Here is a 17,349-nt window from a genome sequence, read left to right on the forward strand (position 1 = left end):
GAACCCTCTTACTCAACCCTCTTACTCAACCCTGTAACTCTCAACCATCTTACTCAACCATCTTACTGAACCCTCTTACTCAACCATCTTACTCAACCCTGTAACTCTCAACCATCTTACTGAACCATCTCACTCAACCCTGTAGCTCTCAACCCTCTTACTCAATCCTGTAGCTCTCAACCCTCTTACTCAAGCCTGTAACTCTCAACCATCTTACTGAACCATCTTACTGAACCATCTTACTGAACCCTCTTACTCAAACCTGTAACTCTCAACCATCTTACTGAACCATCTTACTGAACCATCTTACTGAACCCTCTTACTCAACCATCTTACTCAACCCTGTAACTCTCAACCATCTTACTGAACCCTCTTACTCAAACCTCTTACTCAGCCCTGTAACTCTCAACCATCTTACTCAACCCTGTAACTCTCAACCATCTTACTGAACCCTCTTACTCAACCCTCTTACTCAGCCCTGTAACTCTCAACCCTCTTACTCAATCCTGTAACTCTCAACCATCTTACTGAACCCTCTTACTCAACCCTCTTACTCAGCCCTGTAACTCTCAACCCTCTTACTCAATCCTGTAACTCTCAACCATCTTACTGAACCCTCTTACTCAAACCTCTTACTCAGCCCTGTAACTCTCAACCATCTTACTCAACCCTGTAACTCTCAACCATCTTACTGAACCATCTTACTGAACCCTCTTACTCAACCATCTTACTCAACCCTGTAACTCTCAACCATCTTACTCAACCCTGTAACTGATGTCCTTTCTGCTACATGCACACACACACACACACACACACACTCTCTCTCTCTCTCTCTCCAACCATTTACCCCAGATAAAATGGAAAACATTTGCACTAATAACTTTACTACCTCACTGGACTCAATATTTATCACACACTGTATAATTTGCACACTACCGCCAATTATGTATTATCCTCTGTCTGTACTGTGTTGTGTTGTCTGTTCGATCTTGTTTGTTTGTGTTGCACTTGTGTTCTGTATGCACTGTGTCTATGTTGCACCATGGTCCTGGAGGAACGTTGTTTGGTTTCACTGTGTTCTCTGTATGTAGCTGAAATGACAATAAAACCCACTTGACTTGACTCAACATTCTTACTCATTTCTCTTACTTTATCATGGTTACTTCCAATTCCTGTGCCTCACCTTGATAATTCAGTTATTTTCAGGCCTGTTACTCAACTCCTTCATAGATGTTGTTAAGGGGGTTAACACTCACTCTTGCGTTCATTTAACTCAAATGAACACACTGGTTGAGCAGGTGAGTGTGTGTGTGTGTGTGTGTGTGTGTATGCATACCTGTTTGCCTGTGTATAGTTTAACTACAGGAGTGAGCAGTCTGAGCAGGTGTGTTTCTCTCTCTGAAGCTACGCCCGTTTCCTCACGACCCAGCAGACGACACACCTCCATCATCATCAGGAACGCAGCACGGGTCTCCACCTGAACACACAGCAGTTTAGCTCCACCCCTTCAGCCTACAGCAGTTTAGCCCCACCCATCCAGCCTACAGCAGTTTAATCCCACCTCTTCAGCCTACAGCAATTTAGCTCCACCCATTCAGCCTACAGCAGTTTAACCCCACCCACTCGACCTACAGCAGTTTAGCTCCTCCCCTTCAGCCTACAGCAGTTTAGCTTCCCCCCTTCAGCCTACAGCAGTTTAGCTCCACCCATTAGGTACCTACATTAGCTAGCTATGATTTAATATGTTACCTCCAGTCTGGTCAGTGTTTGGATGTGCAGTGGATGATCCTTCAGCAGTTTCCCAAACACAGAGCGCTTAGTGGAGTATTCCCTACTCAGCTGGACTATCCTATACACACACACACACACACACACACATATATATATATATGACATTATTATTGTTGACTGTGTGTGTGTGTGTGTGTGTGTAAAAATTCAGTGAAATGTGTTCTTACCTTCTCATAGCCGCTACAGCAGACACTGTGTTGTGAATCCTAGTAAGTGTTAGCATGTTAGCTATGGAGGCCACGCCCCTTCCCTCTTCCGATAACTATAAAGGAGAAAGTTAATTGGTTATTAATGTCTGATCAAAGTGTTCAGTGATTGGAATCTGACTCACAGTGTAAAGCAGGTTATGGTGTCCCACGTGGTGGCTATGCTATTGCTAGGTGGGAGATACTCTAAGTTCTAAGTGGTTGCTATGGCACAGATAAGTAGTTGCTATGGTGTCTCAGAGGCATGCTATGCAGCTGCTGCTCCAAGGGATTGCTATGCTGTAGATATGTGGTTGCTGTGGGGACACAGCTGGTTGCTATGGGGTTGCTATGCTGTTCTAAGTTGTTGATGTGCTGTTACTAAGCAGTTGATACAGGGTCTCAGGTGGTTGCTATGCAGTTACTTGGCAGATGAAATGCTTGTCCACCTAAGCAATGGGTACTATAGAAGTTAAAAGCTAGATATGTAAGTGTGTGTGTGTGTGTGTGTGTGTGTGTACCAGTTGTGCCTGCATGCCGTCCAGCAGCAGCTCTGCGGTGGGCATCTGTCTGGTTCCCAGTTTATCCTTCAATCTCTGGATCTCTATCCCATTAGTGCGTCCATCAGAACCCCAGACCTCCGCACAGAACAGAGACAGTCCCCGGCTGCCCTGGATGGGGACATTAAAGAGACACTTCACATGAAACACACCAGTTAGCAGAAAGGCCTCTGATTGGTGGAGTAGAACACTGAGGAAGTGTGAAGGGAAACCTGGGGGGATTTAATGTTAATAAGAACTACAGCTTTAATATTAGTGTGTGTGTACCGGTATGGTGTGTCCGTTGCTGTCCGCTATGCGAGCGAGTGTGAGTGTGAAGTCGGCGTCGGTTGCTGAAGTGAACCACTTAAAGCCATGCAGCCGGAACTGCCCATCCTCCTGTCGCCAGGCAACCGTCTCGGTACCGCTCGCTACGGCAACAACACACACACAGTCACATTACACAGGCGCAGAGCCTTAACACACTTCACTTTTCTGTTTCACTGTGTGTGTGTGTGTGTGTGTGTGTGCGCGCGCGCTCGCGAGAGTGCTTTTACCAACGTCTGATCCTCCTCTCCTCTCGGTCATCCACTGTCCCGAAGTCCAGAATCGCTTCTCGTCCCTCGACGTCAGGCGCTCAAACGCTTCTCTAGCAGGCATGCCCAGAGACTACACACACACACACACACACACACACACACACACACAGACAGACCGAGTGTGAACTCTGGGAGTGGGGTGGTGCGGTTTCTGCAGTGCTGTATTGATCCTCAGAATCACAGTATTGATTATTAATCATAGTCTAGATGTACAGACTGGGGTCAGACAGCAGTTCAGTGAGCACTGTGTTTAAACCCTGACCACTAGAGGGCAGTGCTGTGCTCTGTCTGCAGACCCTGCTGCTCTGATTGGATCAGTTTCAGATGTGAGCGACATGCAATATTGCAATATTAATCATTTAAATGAATACCACAGAATTACCATCATTACTATCACTGATCATTACTATCACTGATCATTACTATCACTGATCATTAATACCACTGATCTTCACTATCACTGATCATTAATACCACTGATCTTCACTATCACTGATCATTAATACCACTGATCATTACTATCACTGATCATTACTATCACTGATCATTACTATTACTGATCATTACTATCACTGATCATTAATACCACTGATCATTACTATCACTGATCATTAATACCACTGATCATTAATACTACTGATCTTCACTATCACTGATAATTAATACCACTGATCTTCACTATCACTGATCATTAATACCACTGATCATTAATACTACTGATCTTCACTATCACTGATCATTAATACCACTGATCATTACTATCACTGATCATTACTATCACTGATCATTAATACCACTGATCATTACTATCACTGATCATTAATACCACTGATCTTCACTATCACTGATAATTAATACCACTGATCTTCACTATCACTGATCATTAATACCACTGATCATTAATACTACTGATCTTCACTATCACTGATCATTAATACCACTGATCATTACTATCACTGATCATTACTATCACTGATCATTAATACCACTGATCATTACTATCACTGATCATTAATACCACTGATCTTCACTATCACTGATCATTAATATCACTGATCATTACTACCACTAATCATTAATACCACTGATCTTCACTATCACTGATCATTACTATCACTGATCATTAATACCACTGATCATTACTATTACTGATCATTAATACCACTGATCTTCACTATCACTGATCATTAATACCACTGATCATTACTATTACTGATCATTAATATCACTGATCTTCACTATCACTGATCTTCACTATCACTGATCATTAATATCACTGATCTTCACTATCACTGATCATTACTATTACTGATCTTCACCATCACTGATCATTAATACCACTGATCATTAATACCACTGATCTTCACTATCACTGATCATTAATACCACTGATCATTACTATCACTGATCATTAATATCACTGATCATTAATACCACTGATCATTAATATCACTGATCATTAATATCACTGATCTTCACTATCACTGATCATTAATATCACTGATCATTACTACCACTGATCATTACTACCACTGATCTTCACTATCACTGATCTTCACTATCACTGATCATTAATACCACTGATCATTACTATTACTGATCATTAATACCACTGATCATTACTATCACTGATCATTACTATCACTGATCATTACTATCACTGATCATTACTATCACTGATCATTAATATCACTGATCTTCACTATCACTGATCATTACTATCACTGATCATTACTATCACTGATCATTAATATCACTGATCTTCACTATCACTGATCATTACTATCACTGATCATTAATACCACTGATCTTCACTATCACTGATCATTACTATCACTGATCATTACTATCACTGATCATTACTATCACTGATCATTAATATCACTGATCTTCACTATCACTGATCATTAATACCACTGATCATTAATACCACTGATCTTCACTATCACTGATCTTCACTATCACTGATCATTAATATCACTGATCATTACTACCACTGATCATTACTATCACTGATCTTCACTATCACTGATCTTCACTACCACTGATCATTACTACCACTGATCATTAATATCACTGATCTTCACTATCACTGATCATTAATATCACTGATCATTACTACCACTGATCATTACTATCACTGATCTTCACTATCACTGATCTTCACTATCACTGATCATTACTACCACTGATCATTAATATCACTGATCTTCACTACCACTGATCATTAATATCACTGATCATTAATATCACTGATCATTAATATCACTGATCTTCACTATCACTGATCATTAATATCACTGATCTTCACTATCACTGATCTTCACTATCACTGATCTTCACTATCACTGATCATTAATACCACTGATCATTAATATCACTGATCATTAATATCACTGATCTTCACTATCACTGATCATTAATACCACTGATCATTACTATCACTGATCATTACTATCACTGATCTTCACTATCACTGATCTTCACTATCACTGATCTTCACTATCACTGATCATTAATATCACTGATCATTAATATCACTGATCATTAATATCACTGATCTTCACTATCACTGATCTTCACTATCACTGATCATTAATATCACTGATCATTACTATCACTGATCATTACTATCACTGATCTTCACTATCACTGATCATTAATATCACTGATCATTACTATCACTGATCTTCACTATCACTGATCTTCACTATCACTGATCTTCACTATCACTGATCATTAATACCACTGATCATTAATACCACTGATCATTAATATCACTGATCTTCACTATCACTGATCATTAATATCACTGATCATTAATACCACTGATCATTACTACCACTGATCATTAATATCACTGATCATTAATATCACTGATCATTAATACCACTGATCATTACTATCACTGATCATTACTATCACTGATCTTCACTATCACTGATCTTTACTATCACTGATCTTTACTATCACTGATCTTCACTATCACTGATCATTACTATCACTGATCATTAATATCACTGATCATTAATATCACTGATCATTAATATCACTGATCATCACTACCACTGATCATCACTACCACTGATCTTCACTATCACTGATCATTAATATCACTGATCATTACTACCACTAATCATTAATACCACTGATCTTCACTATCACTGATCATTAATATCACTGATCATTACTATCACTGATCATTACTATCACTGATCATTACTATCACTGATCATTAATACCACTGATCATTACTATTACTGATCATTAATACCACTGATCATTACTATTACTGATCATTAATACCACTGATCATTACTATTACTGATCATTAATACCACTGATCTTCACTATCACTGATCATTAATACCACTGATCTTCACTATCACTGATCATTAATATCACTGATCATTAATATCACTGATCATTACTACCACTGATCATTAATATCACTGATCATTAATATCACTGATCTTCACTATCACTGATCATTAATATCACTGATCATTACTACCACTGATCATTACTATCACTGATCTTCACTATCACTGATCTTCACTATCACTGATCATTACTATCACTGATCTTCACTATCACTGATCTTCACTATCACTGATCTTCACTATCACTGATCTTCACTATCACTGACCATTACTATCACTGATCATTACTATTACTGATCTTCACTATCACTGACCATTACTATCACTGATCATTACTATCACTGATCATTAATATCACTGATCATTACTATCACTGATCATTACTATTACTGATCTTCACTATCACTGATCATTAATATCACTGATCATTACTACCACTGATCATTACTATTACTGATCTTCACTATCACTGATCATTACTATCACTGATCATTACTACCACTGATCATTACTATTACTGATCTTCACTATCACTGATCATTACTATCACTGATCATTACTATCACTGATCATTAATATCACTGATCATTACTATCACTGATCATTAATATCACTGATCATTACTACCACTGATCATTACTATTACTGATCTTCACTATCACTGATCATTACTATCACTGATCATTACTATCACTGATCATTACTATCACTGATCATTAATACCACTGATCATTACTATCACTGATCATTAATATCACTGATCATTACTATCACTGATCATTAATATCACTGATCATTACTACCACTGATCATTACTATCACTGATCTTCACTATCACTGATCATTAATATCTCTGATCATTACTACCACTGATCATTACTATCACTGATCTTCACTATCACTGATCATTAATATCACTGATCATTACTATCACTGATCTTCACTATCACTGATCATTAATATCACTATTCATTAATATCACTGATCATTAATATCACTGATCTTCACTATCACTGATCTTCACTATCACTGATCTTCACTATCACTGATCATTAATATCACTGATCATTACTATCACTGATCTTCACTATCACTGATCATTAATATCACTATTCATTAATATCACTGATCATTAATATCACTGATCTTCACTATCACTGATCTTCACTATCACTGATCTTCACTATCACTGATCATTAATATCACTGATCATTACTATCACTGATCATTACTATCACTGATCTTCACTATCACTGATCATTAATATCACTGATCATTACTATCACTGATCTTCACTATCACTGATCTTCACTATCACTGATCTTCACTATCACTGATCATTAATACCACTGATCATTAATACCACTGATCATTAATATCACTGATCTTCACTATCACTGATCATTAATATCACTGATCATTAATACCACTGATCATTACTACCACTGATCATTAATATCACTGATCATTAATACCACTGATCATTACTATCACTGATCATTAATATCACTGATCATTACTATCACTGATCATTAATATCACTGATCATTACTACCACTGATCATTACTATCACTGATCTTCACTATCACTGATCATTAATATCACTGATCATTACTATCACTGATCTTCACTATCACTGATCATTAATATCACTATTCATTAATATCACTGATCATTAATATCACTGATCTTCACTATCACTGATCTTCACTATCACTGATCTTCACTATCACTGATCATTAATATCACTGATCATTACTATCACTGATCATTACTATCACTGATCTTCACTATCACTGATCATTAATATCACTGATCATTACTATCACTGATCTTCACTATCACTGATCTTCACTATCACTGATCTTCACTATCACTGATCATTAATACCACTGATCATTAATATCACTGATCATTAATATCACTGATCTTCACTATCACTGATCATTAATACCACTGATCATTACTATCACTGATCATTACTATCACTGATCTTCACTATCACTGATCTTCACTATCACTGATCTTCACTATCACTGATCATTAATATCACTGATCATTAATATCACTGATCATTAATATCACTGATCTTCACTATCACTGATCTTCACTATCACTGATCATTAATATCACTGATCATTACTATCACTGATCATTACTATCACTGATCTTCACTATCACTGATCATTAATATCACTGATCATTAATACCACTGATCATTACTATCACTGATCATTACTATCACTGATCTTCACTATCACTGATCTTTACTATCACTGATCTTTACTATCACTGATCTTCACTATCACTGATCATTACTATCACTGATCATTAATATCACTGATCATTAATATCACTGATCATTAATATCACTGATCATCACTACCACTGATCATCACTACCACTGATCTTCACTATCACTGATCATTAATATCACTGATCATTACTACCAGTAATCATTAATACCACTGATCTTCACTATCACTGATCATTAATATCACTGATCATTAATATCACTGATCATTACTATCACTGATCATTACTATCACTGATCATTAATACCACTTATCATTACTATTACTGATCATTAATACCACTGATCATTACTATTACTGATCATTAATACCACTGATCATTACTATTACTGATCATTAATACCACTGATCTTCACTATCACTGATCATTAATACCACTGATCTTCACTATCACTGATCATTAATATCACTGATCATTAATATCACTGATCATTACTACCACTGATCATTAATATCACTGATCATTAATATCACTGATCTTCACTATCACTGATCATTAATATCACTGATCATTACTACCACTGATCATTACTATCACTGATCTTCACTATCACTGATCTTCACTATCACTGATCTTCACTATCACTGATCATTAATATCACTGATCTTCACTATCACTGACCATTACTATCACTGATCATTACTATTACTGATCTTCACTATCACTGACCATTACTATCACTGATCATTACTATCACTGATCATTAATATCACTGATCATTACTATCACTGATCATTACTATTACTGATCTTCACTATCACTGATCATTAATATCACTGATCATTACTACCACTGATCATTACTATTACTGATCTTCACTATCACTGATCATTACTATCACTGATCATTAATATCACTGATCATTACTATCACTGATCATTAATATCACTGATCATTACTACCACTGATCATTACTATTACTGATCTTCACTATCACTGATCATTAATATCACTGATCATTACTACCACTGATCATTACTATTACTGATCTTCACTATCACTGATCATTACTATCACTGATCATTACTACCACTGATCATTACTATTACTGATCTTCACTATCACTGATCATTACTATCACTGATCATTACTATCACTGATCATTAATATCACTGATCATTACTATCACTGATCATTAATATCACTGATCATTACTACCACTGATCATTACTATTACTGATCTTCACTATCACTGATCATTAATATCTCTGATCATTACTATCACTGATCATTACTATCACTGATCATTACTATCACTGATCATTAATACCACTGATCATTACTATCACTGATCATTAATATCACTGATCATTACTATCACTGATCATTAATATCACTGATCATTACTACCACTGATCATTACTATCACTGATCTTCACTATCACTGATCATTAATATCTCTGATCATTACTACCACTGATCATTACTATCACTGATCTTCACTATCACTGATCATTACTATCACTGATCATTAATACCACTGATCATTACTATCACTGATCATTAATATCACTGATCTTCACTATCACTGATCTTCACTATCACTGATCTTCACTATCACTGATCGTTAATATCACTGATCATTACTATCACTGATCTTCACTATCACTGATCATTACTATCACTGATCTTCACTATCACTGATCTTCACTATCACTGATCTTCACTATCACTGATCTTCACTATCACTGATCATTAATACCACTGATCATTACTATTACTGATCATTAATACCACTGATCTTCACTATCACTGATCATTAATATCACTGATCATTACTACCACTGATCATTACTATCACTGATCTTCACTATCACTGATCATTAATACCACTGATCATTACTACCACTGATCATTACTATTACTGATCTTCACTATCACTGATCTTCACTATCACTGATCTTCACTATCACTGATCATTAATACCACTGATCATTAATATCACTGATCATTGATATCACTGATCTTCACTATCACTGATCATTAATATCACTGATCATTAATACCACTGATCTTCACTATCACTGATCTTCACTATCACTGATCTTCACTATCACTGATCATTAATACCACTGATCATTAATATCACTGATCTTCACTATCACTGATCATTAATATCACTGATCATTAATATCACTGATCATTACTATCACTGATCATTACTACCACTGATCATTACTATCACTGATCATTAATACCACTGATCATTACTATCACTGATCATTAATATCACTGATCTTCACTATCACTGATCTTCACTATCACTGATCTTCACTATCACTGATCGTTAATATCACTGATCATTACTATCACTGATCATTACTATCACTGATCTTCACTATCACTGATCTTCACTATCACTGATCATTAATACCACTGATCTTCACTATCACTGATCATTAATATCACTGATCATTACTACCACTGATCATTACTATCACTGATCTTCACTATCACTGATCATTAATATCACTGATCATTACTACCACTGATCATTACTATTACTGATCTTCACTATCACTGATCTTCACTATCACTGATCTTCACTATCACTGATCATTAATACCACTGATCATTAATATCACTGATCATTAATATCACTGATCTTCACTATCACTGATCATTAATATCACTGATCATTAATACCACTGATCATTACTATCACTGATCATTACTATCACTGATCATTACTATCACTGATCTTCACTATCACTGATCATTAATACCACTGATCTTCACTATCACTGATCATTAATACCACTGATCATTACTATTACTGATCATTAATATCACTGATCTTCACTATCACTGATCATTAATATCACTGATCTTCACTATCACTGATCATTAATATCACTGATCATTAATATCACTGATCATTACTACCACTGATCATTAATATCACTGATCATTAATATCACTGATCTTCACTATCACTGATCTTCACTATCACTGATCATTAATATCACTGATCTTCACTATCACTGATCTTCACTATCACTGATCATTACTATCACTGACCATTACTATCACTGATCATTACTATCACTGATCATTACTATCAGTGATCATTAATACCACTGATCATTACTATCACTGATCATTAATACCACTGATCATTAATACCACTGATCGTTACTATCACTGATCGTTAATATCACTGATCGTTAATATCACTGATCGTTAATATCACTGATCTTCACTATCACTGATCATTACTATCACTGATCATTACTATCACTGATCATTAATACCACTGATCATTACTATCACTGATCATTAATATCACTGATCATTACTATCACTGATCATTACTATCACTGATCATTACTATCACTGATCATTAATATCACTGATCATTAATACCACTGATCATTACTATCACTGATCATTACTATCACTGATCTTCACTATCACTGATCATTACTACCACTGATCATTACTATCACTGATCATTAATACCACTGATCTTCACTATCACTGATCTTCACTATCACTGATCATTACTATCACTGATCATTACTATCACTGATCATTAATACCACTGATCATTACTATCACTGATCTTCACTATCACTGATCATTAATATCACTGATCATTACTATCACTGATCTTCACTATCACTGATCATTAATATCACTGATCTTCACTATCACTGATCATTAATATCACTGATCTTCACTATCACTGATCATTAATATCACTGATCATTACTATTACTGATCTTCACTATCACTGATCATTAATACCACTGATCATTAATACCACTGATCATTAATACCACTGATCATTACTATCACTGATCTTCACTATCACTGATCATTAATATCACTGATCTTCACTATCACTGATCATTACTATCACTGATCATTAATATCACTGATCTTCACTATCACTGATCATTACTATCACTGATCATTAATACCACTGATCATTAATTTCACTGATCATTAATATCACTGATCTTCACTATGACTGATCTTCACTATCACTGATCATTAATACCACTGATCATTAATTTCACTGATCATTAATATCACTGATCTTCACTATCACTGATCTTCACTATCACTGATCATTAATACCACTGATCATTAATTTCACTGATCATTAATATCACTGATCTTCACTATGACTGATCTTCACTATCACTGATCATTAATACCACTGATCTTCACATCACTGATCATTAATACCACTGATCATTACTACCACTGATCATTAATACCACTGATCTTCACTATCACTGATCATTAATATCACTGATCATTACTATCACTGATCATTAATACCACTGATCATTACTATCACTGATCATTACTATCACTGATCATTAATACCACTGATCTTCACCATCACTGATCATTAATACCACTGATCATTACTATCACTGATCATTAATACCACTGATCATTACTATCACTGATCATCACTACCACTGATCATTAATATCACTGATCATTAATATCACTGATCATTACTATCACTGATCTTCACTATCACTGATCATTACTATCACTGATCATTACTATCACTGATCATTACTACCACTGATCATTAATACCACTGATCATTAATACCACTGATCATTAATACCACTGATCATTAATATCACTGATCATTACTATCACTGATCTTCACTATCACTGATCATTACTATCACTGATCATTACTATCACTGATCATTAATACCACTGATCATTAATATCACTGATCATTACTATCACTGATCATTACTATCACTGATCTTCACTATCACTGATCTTTACTATCACTGATCATTAATATCACTGATCATTAATATCACTGATCATTACTACCACTGATCATTAATATCACTGATCATTAATATCACTGATCTTCACTATCACTGATCTTCACTATCACTGATCTTCACTATCACTGATCATTAATATCACTGATCTTCACTATCACTGACCATTACTATCACTGATCATTACTATCACTGATCATTAATATCACTGATCATTACTATCACTGATCATTAATACCACTGATCATTACTATCACTGATCATTAATACCACTGATCATTAATACCACTGATCGTTACTATCACTGATCGTTAATATCACTGATCGTTAATATCACTGATCGTTAATATCACTGATCTTCACTATCACTGATCATTACTATCACTGATCATTACTATCACTGATCATTAATACCACTGATCATTACTATCACTGATCATTAATATCATTGATCATTACTATCACTGATCATTACTATCACTGATCATTACTATCACTGATCATTAATATCACTGATCATTACTATCACTGATCATTACTATCACTGATCTTCACTATCACTGATCATTACTATCACTGATCATTAATACCACTGATCATTACTATCACTGATCATTAATACCACTGATCTTCACTATCACTGATCTTCACTATCACTGATCTTCACTATCACTGATCATTACTATCACTGATCATTACTATCACTGATCATTAATACCACTGATCATTACTATCACTGATCATTACTACCACTGATCATTACTATCACTGATCATTACTATCACTGATCATTAATACCACTGATCATTACTATCACTGATCTTCACTATCACTGATCTGCACTATTACTGATCATTACTATCACTGATCATTAATACCACTGATCATTACTATCACTGATCTTCACTATCACTGATCATTAATATCACTGATCATTACTATCACTGATCTTCACTATCACTGATCATTAATATCACTGATCTTCACTATCACTGATCATTAATATCACTGATCTTCACTATCACTGATCATTAATATCACTGATCATTACTATTACTGATCTTCACTATCACTGATCATTAATACCACTGATCATTAATACCACTGATCATTAATACCACTGATCATTACTATCACTGATCTTCACTATCACTGATCATTAATATCACTGATCTTCACTATCACTGATCATTACTATCACTGATCATTAATATCACTGATCTTCACTATCACTGATCTTCACTATCACTGATCATTAATATCACTGATCTTCACTATCACTGATCTTCACTATCACTGATCATTAATACCACTGATCATTAATTTCACTGATCATTAATATCACTGATCTTCACTATCACTGATCTTCACTATCACTGATCATTAATACCACTGATCATTAATTTCACTGATCATTAATATCACTGATCTTCACTATGACTGATCTTCACTATCACTGATCATTAATACCACTGATCTTCACCATCACTGATCATTAATACCACTGATCATTACTACCACTGATCATTAATACCACTGATCTTCACTATCACTGATCATTAATATCACTGATCATTACTATCACTGATCATTAATACCACTGATCATTACTATCACTGATCATTACTATCACTGATCATTAATACCACTGATCTTCACCATCACTGATCATTAATACCACTGATCATTACTATCACTGATCATTAATACCACTGATCATTACTATCACTGATCATCACTACCACTGATCATTAATATCACTGATCATTAATACCACTGATCATTACTATCACTGATCATTACTATCACTGATCTTCACTATCACTGATCATTAATATCACTGATCATTACTATCACTGATCTTCACTATCACTGATCTTCACTATCACTGATCTTCACTATCACTGATCATTAATACCACTGATCATTAATATCACTGATCATTAATATCACTGATCTTCACTATCACTGATCATTAATACCACTGATCATTACTATCACTGATCATTACTATCACTGATCTTCACTATCACTGATCTTCACTATCACTGATCTTCACTATCACTGATCATTAATATCACTGATCATTAATATCACTGATCATTAATATCACTGATCTTCACTATCACTGATCTTCACTATCACTGATCATTAATATCACTGATCATTACTATCACTGATCATTACTATCACTGATCTTCACTATCACTGATCATTAATATCACTGATCATTAATACCACTGATCATTACTATCACTGATCATTACTATCACTGATCTTCACTATCACTGATCTTTACTATCACTGATCTTTACTATCACTGATCTTCACTATCACTGATCATTACTATCACTGATCATTAATATCACTGATCATTAATATCACTGATCATTAATATCACTGATCATCACTACCACTGATCATCACTACCACTGATCTTCACTATCACTGATCATTAATATCACTGATCATTACTACCAGTAATCATTAATACCACTGATCTTCACTATCACTGATCATTAATATCACTGATCATTAATATCACTGATCATTACTATCACTGATCATTACTATCACTGATCATTAATACCACTGATCATTACTATTACTGATCATTAATACCACTGATCATTACTATTACTGATCATTAATACCACTGATCATTACTATTACTGATCATTAATACCACTGATCTTCACTATCACTGATCATTAATACCACTGATCTTCACTATCACTGATCATTAATATCACTGATCATTAATATCACTGATCATTAATATCACTGATCATTACTACCACTGATCATTAATATCACTGATCATTAATATCACTGATCTTCACTATCACTGATCATTAATATCACTGATCATTACTACCACTGATCATTACTATCACTGATCTTCACTATCACTGATCTTCACTATCACTGATCTTCACTATCACTGATCATTAATATCACTGATCTTCACTATCACTGACCATTACTATCACTGATCATTACTATCACTGATCATTAATATCACTGATCATTACTATCACTGATCATTACTATTACTGATCTTCACTATCACTGATCATTAATATCACTGATCATTACTACCACTGATCATTACTATTACTGATCTTCACTATCACTGATCATTAATATCTCTGATCATTACTATCACTGATCATTACTATCACTGATCATTACTATCACTGATCATTAATACCACTGATCATTACTATCACTGATCATTAATATCACTGATCATTACTATCACTGATCATTAATATCACTGATCATTACTACCACTGATCATTACTATCACTGATCTTCACTATCACTGATCATTAATATCTCTGATCATTACTACCACTGATCATTACTATCACTGATCTTCACTATCACTGATCATTACTATCACTGATCATTAATACCACTGATCATTACTATCACTGATCATTAATATCACTGATCTTCACTATCACTGATCTTCACTATCACTGATCTTCACTATCACTGATCGTTAATATCACTGATCATTACTATCACTGATCTTCACTATCACTGATCATTACTATCACTGATCTTCACTATCACTGATCTTCACTATCACTGATCTTCACTATCACTGATCTTCACTATCACTGATCATTAATACCACTGATCATTACTATTACTGATCATTAATACCACTGATCTTCACTATCACTGATCATTAATATCACTGATCATTACTACCACTGATCATTACTATCACTGATCTTCACTATCA

The 17,349-nt window shown here is 34.7% G+C and overlaps 1 protein-coding gene across 2 annotated transcripts in view; it reads right to left on the reverse strand.

Moving 5' to 3' along the window:
• The window catches only part of LOC140535735 (acyl-CoA dehydrogenase family member 11-like), a 42,427-nt gene that overhangs the window by 13,296 nt on the left and 11,782 nt on the right, over positions 1 to 17,349 (reverse strand). For both annotated transcript variants that reach the window (XM_072657196.1, XM_072657197.1), the window contains exons 5-10: positions 3,073 to 3,184; positions 2,804 to 2,946; positions 2,498 to 2,647; positions 1,959 to 2,053; positions 1,750 to 1,849; positions 1,337 to 1,477 (exon numbers count right to left, since the gene is read on the reverse strand). In XM_072657196.1, the coding sequence (XP_072513297.1) occupies positions 1,337 to 1,477; positions 1,750 to 1,849; positions 1,959 to 2,053; positions 2,498 to 2,647; positions 2,804 to 2,946; positions 3,073 to 3,184 (741 nt within the window). The remainder of the gene's footprint in view (positions 1 to 1,336; positions 1,478 to 1,749; positions 1,850 to 1,958; positions 2,054 to 2,497; positions 2,648 to 2,803; positions 2,947 to 3,072; positions 3,185 to 17,349) is intronic.

Source organism: Salminus brasiliensis, chromosome 15, assembly GCF_030463535.1.
Source record: "Salminus brasiliensis chromosome 15, fSalBra1.hap2, whole genome shotgun sequence".
NCBI lineage: Eukaryota > Metazoa > Chordata > Actinopteri > Characiformes > Bryconidae > Salminus > Salminus brasiliensis.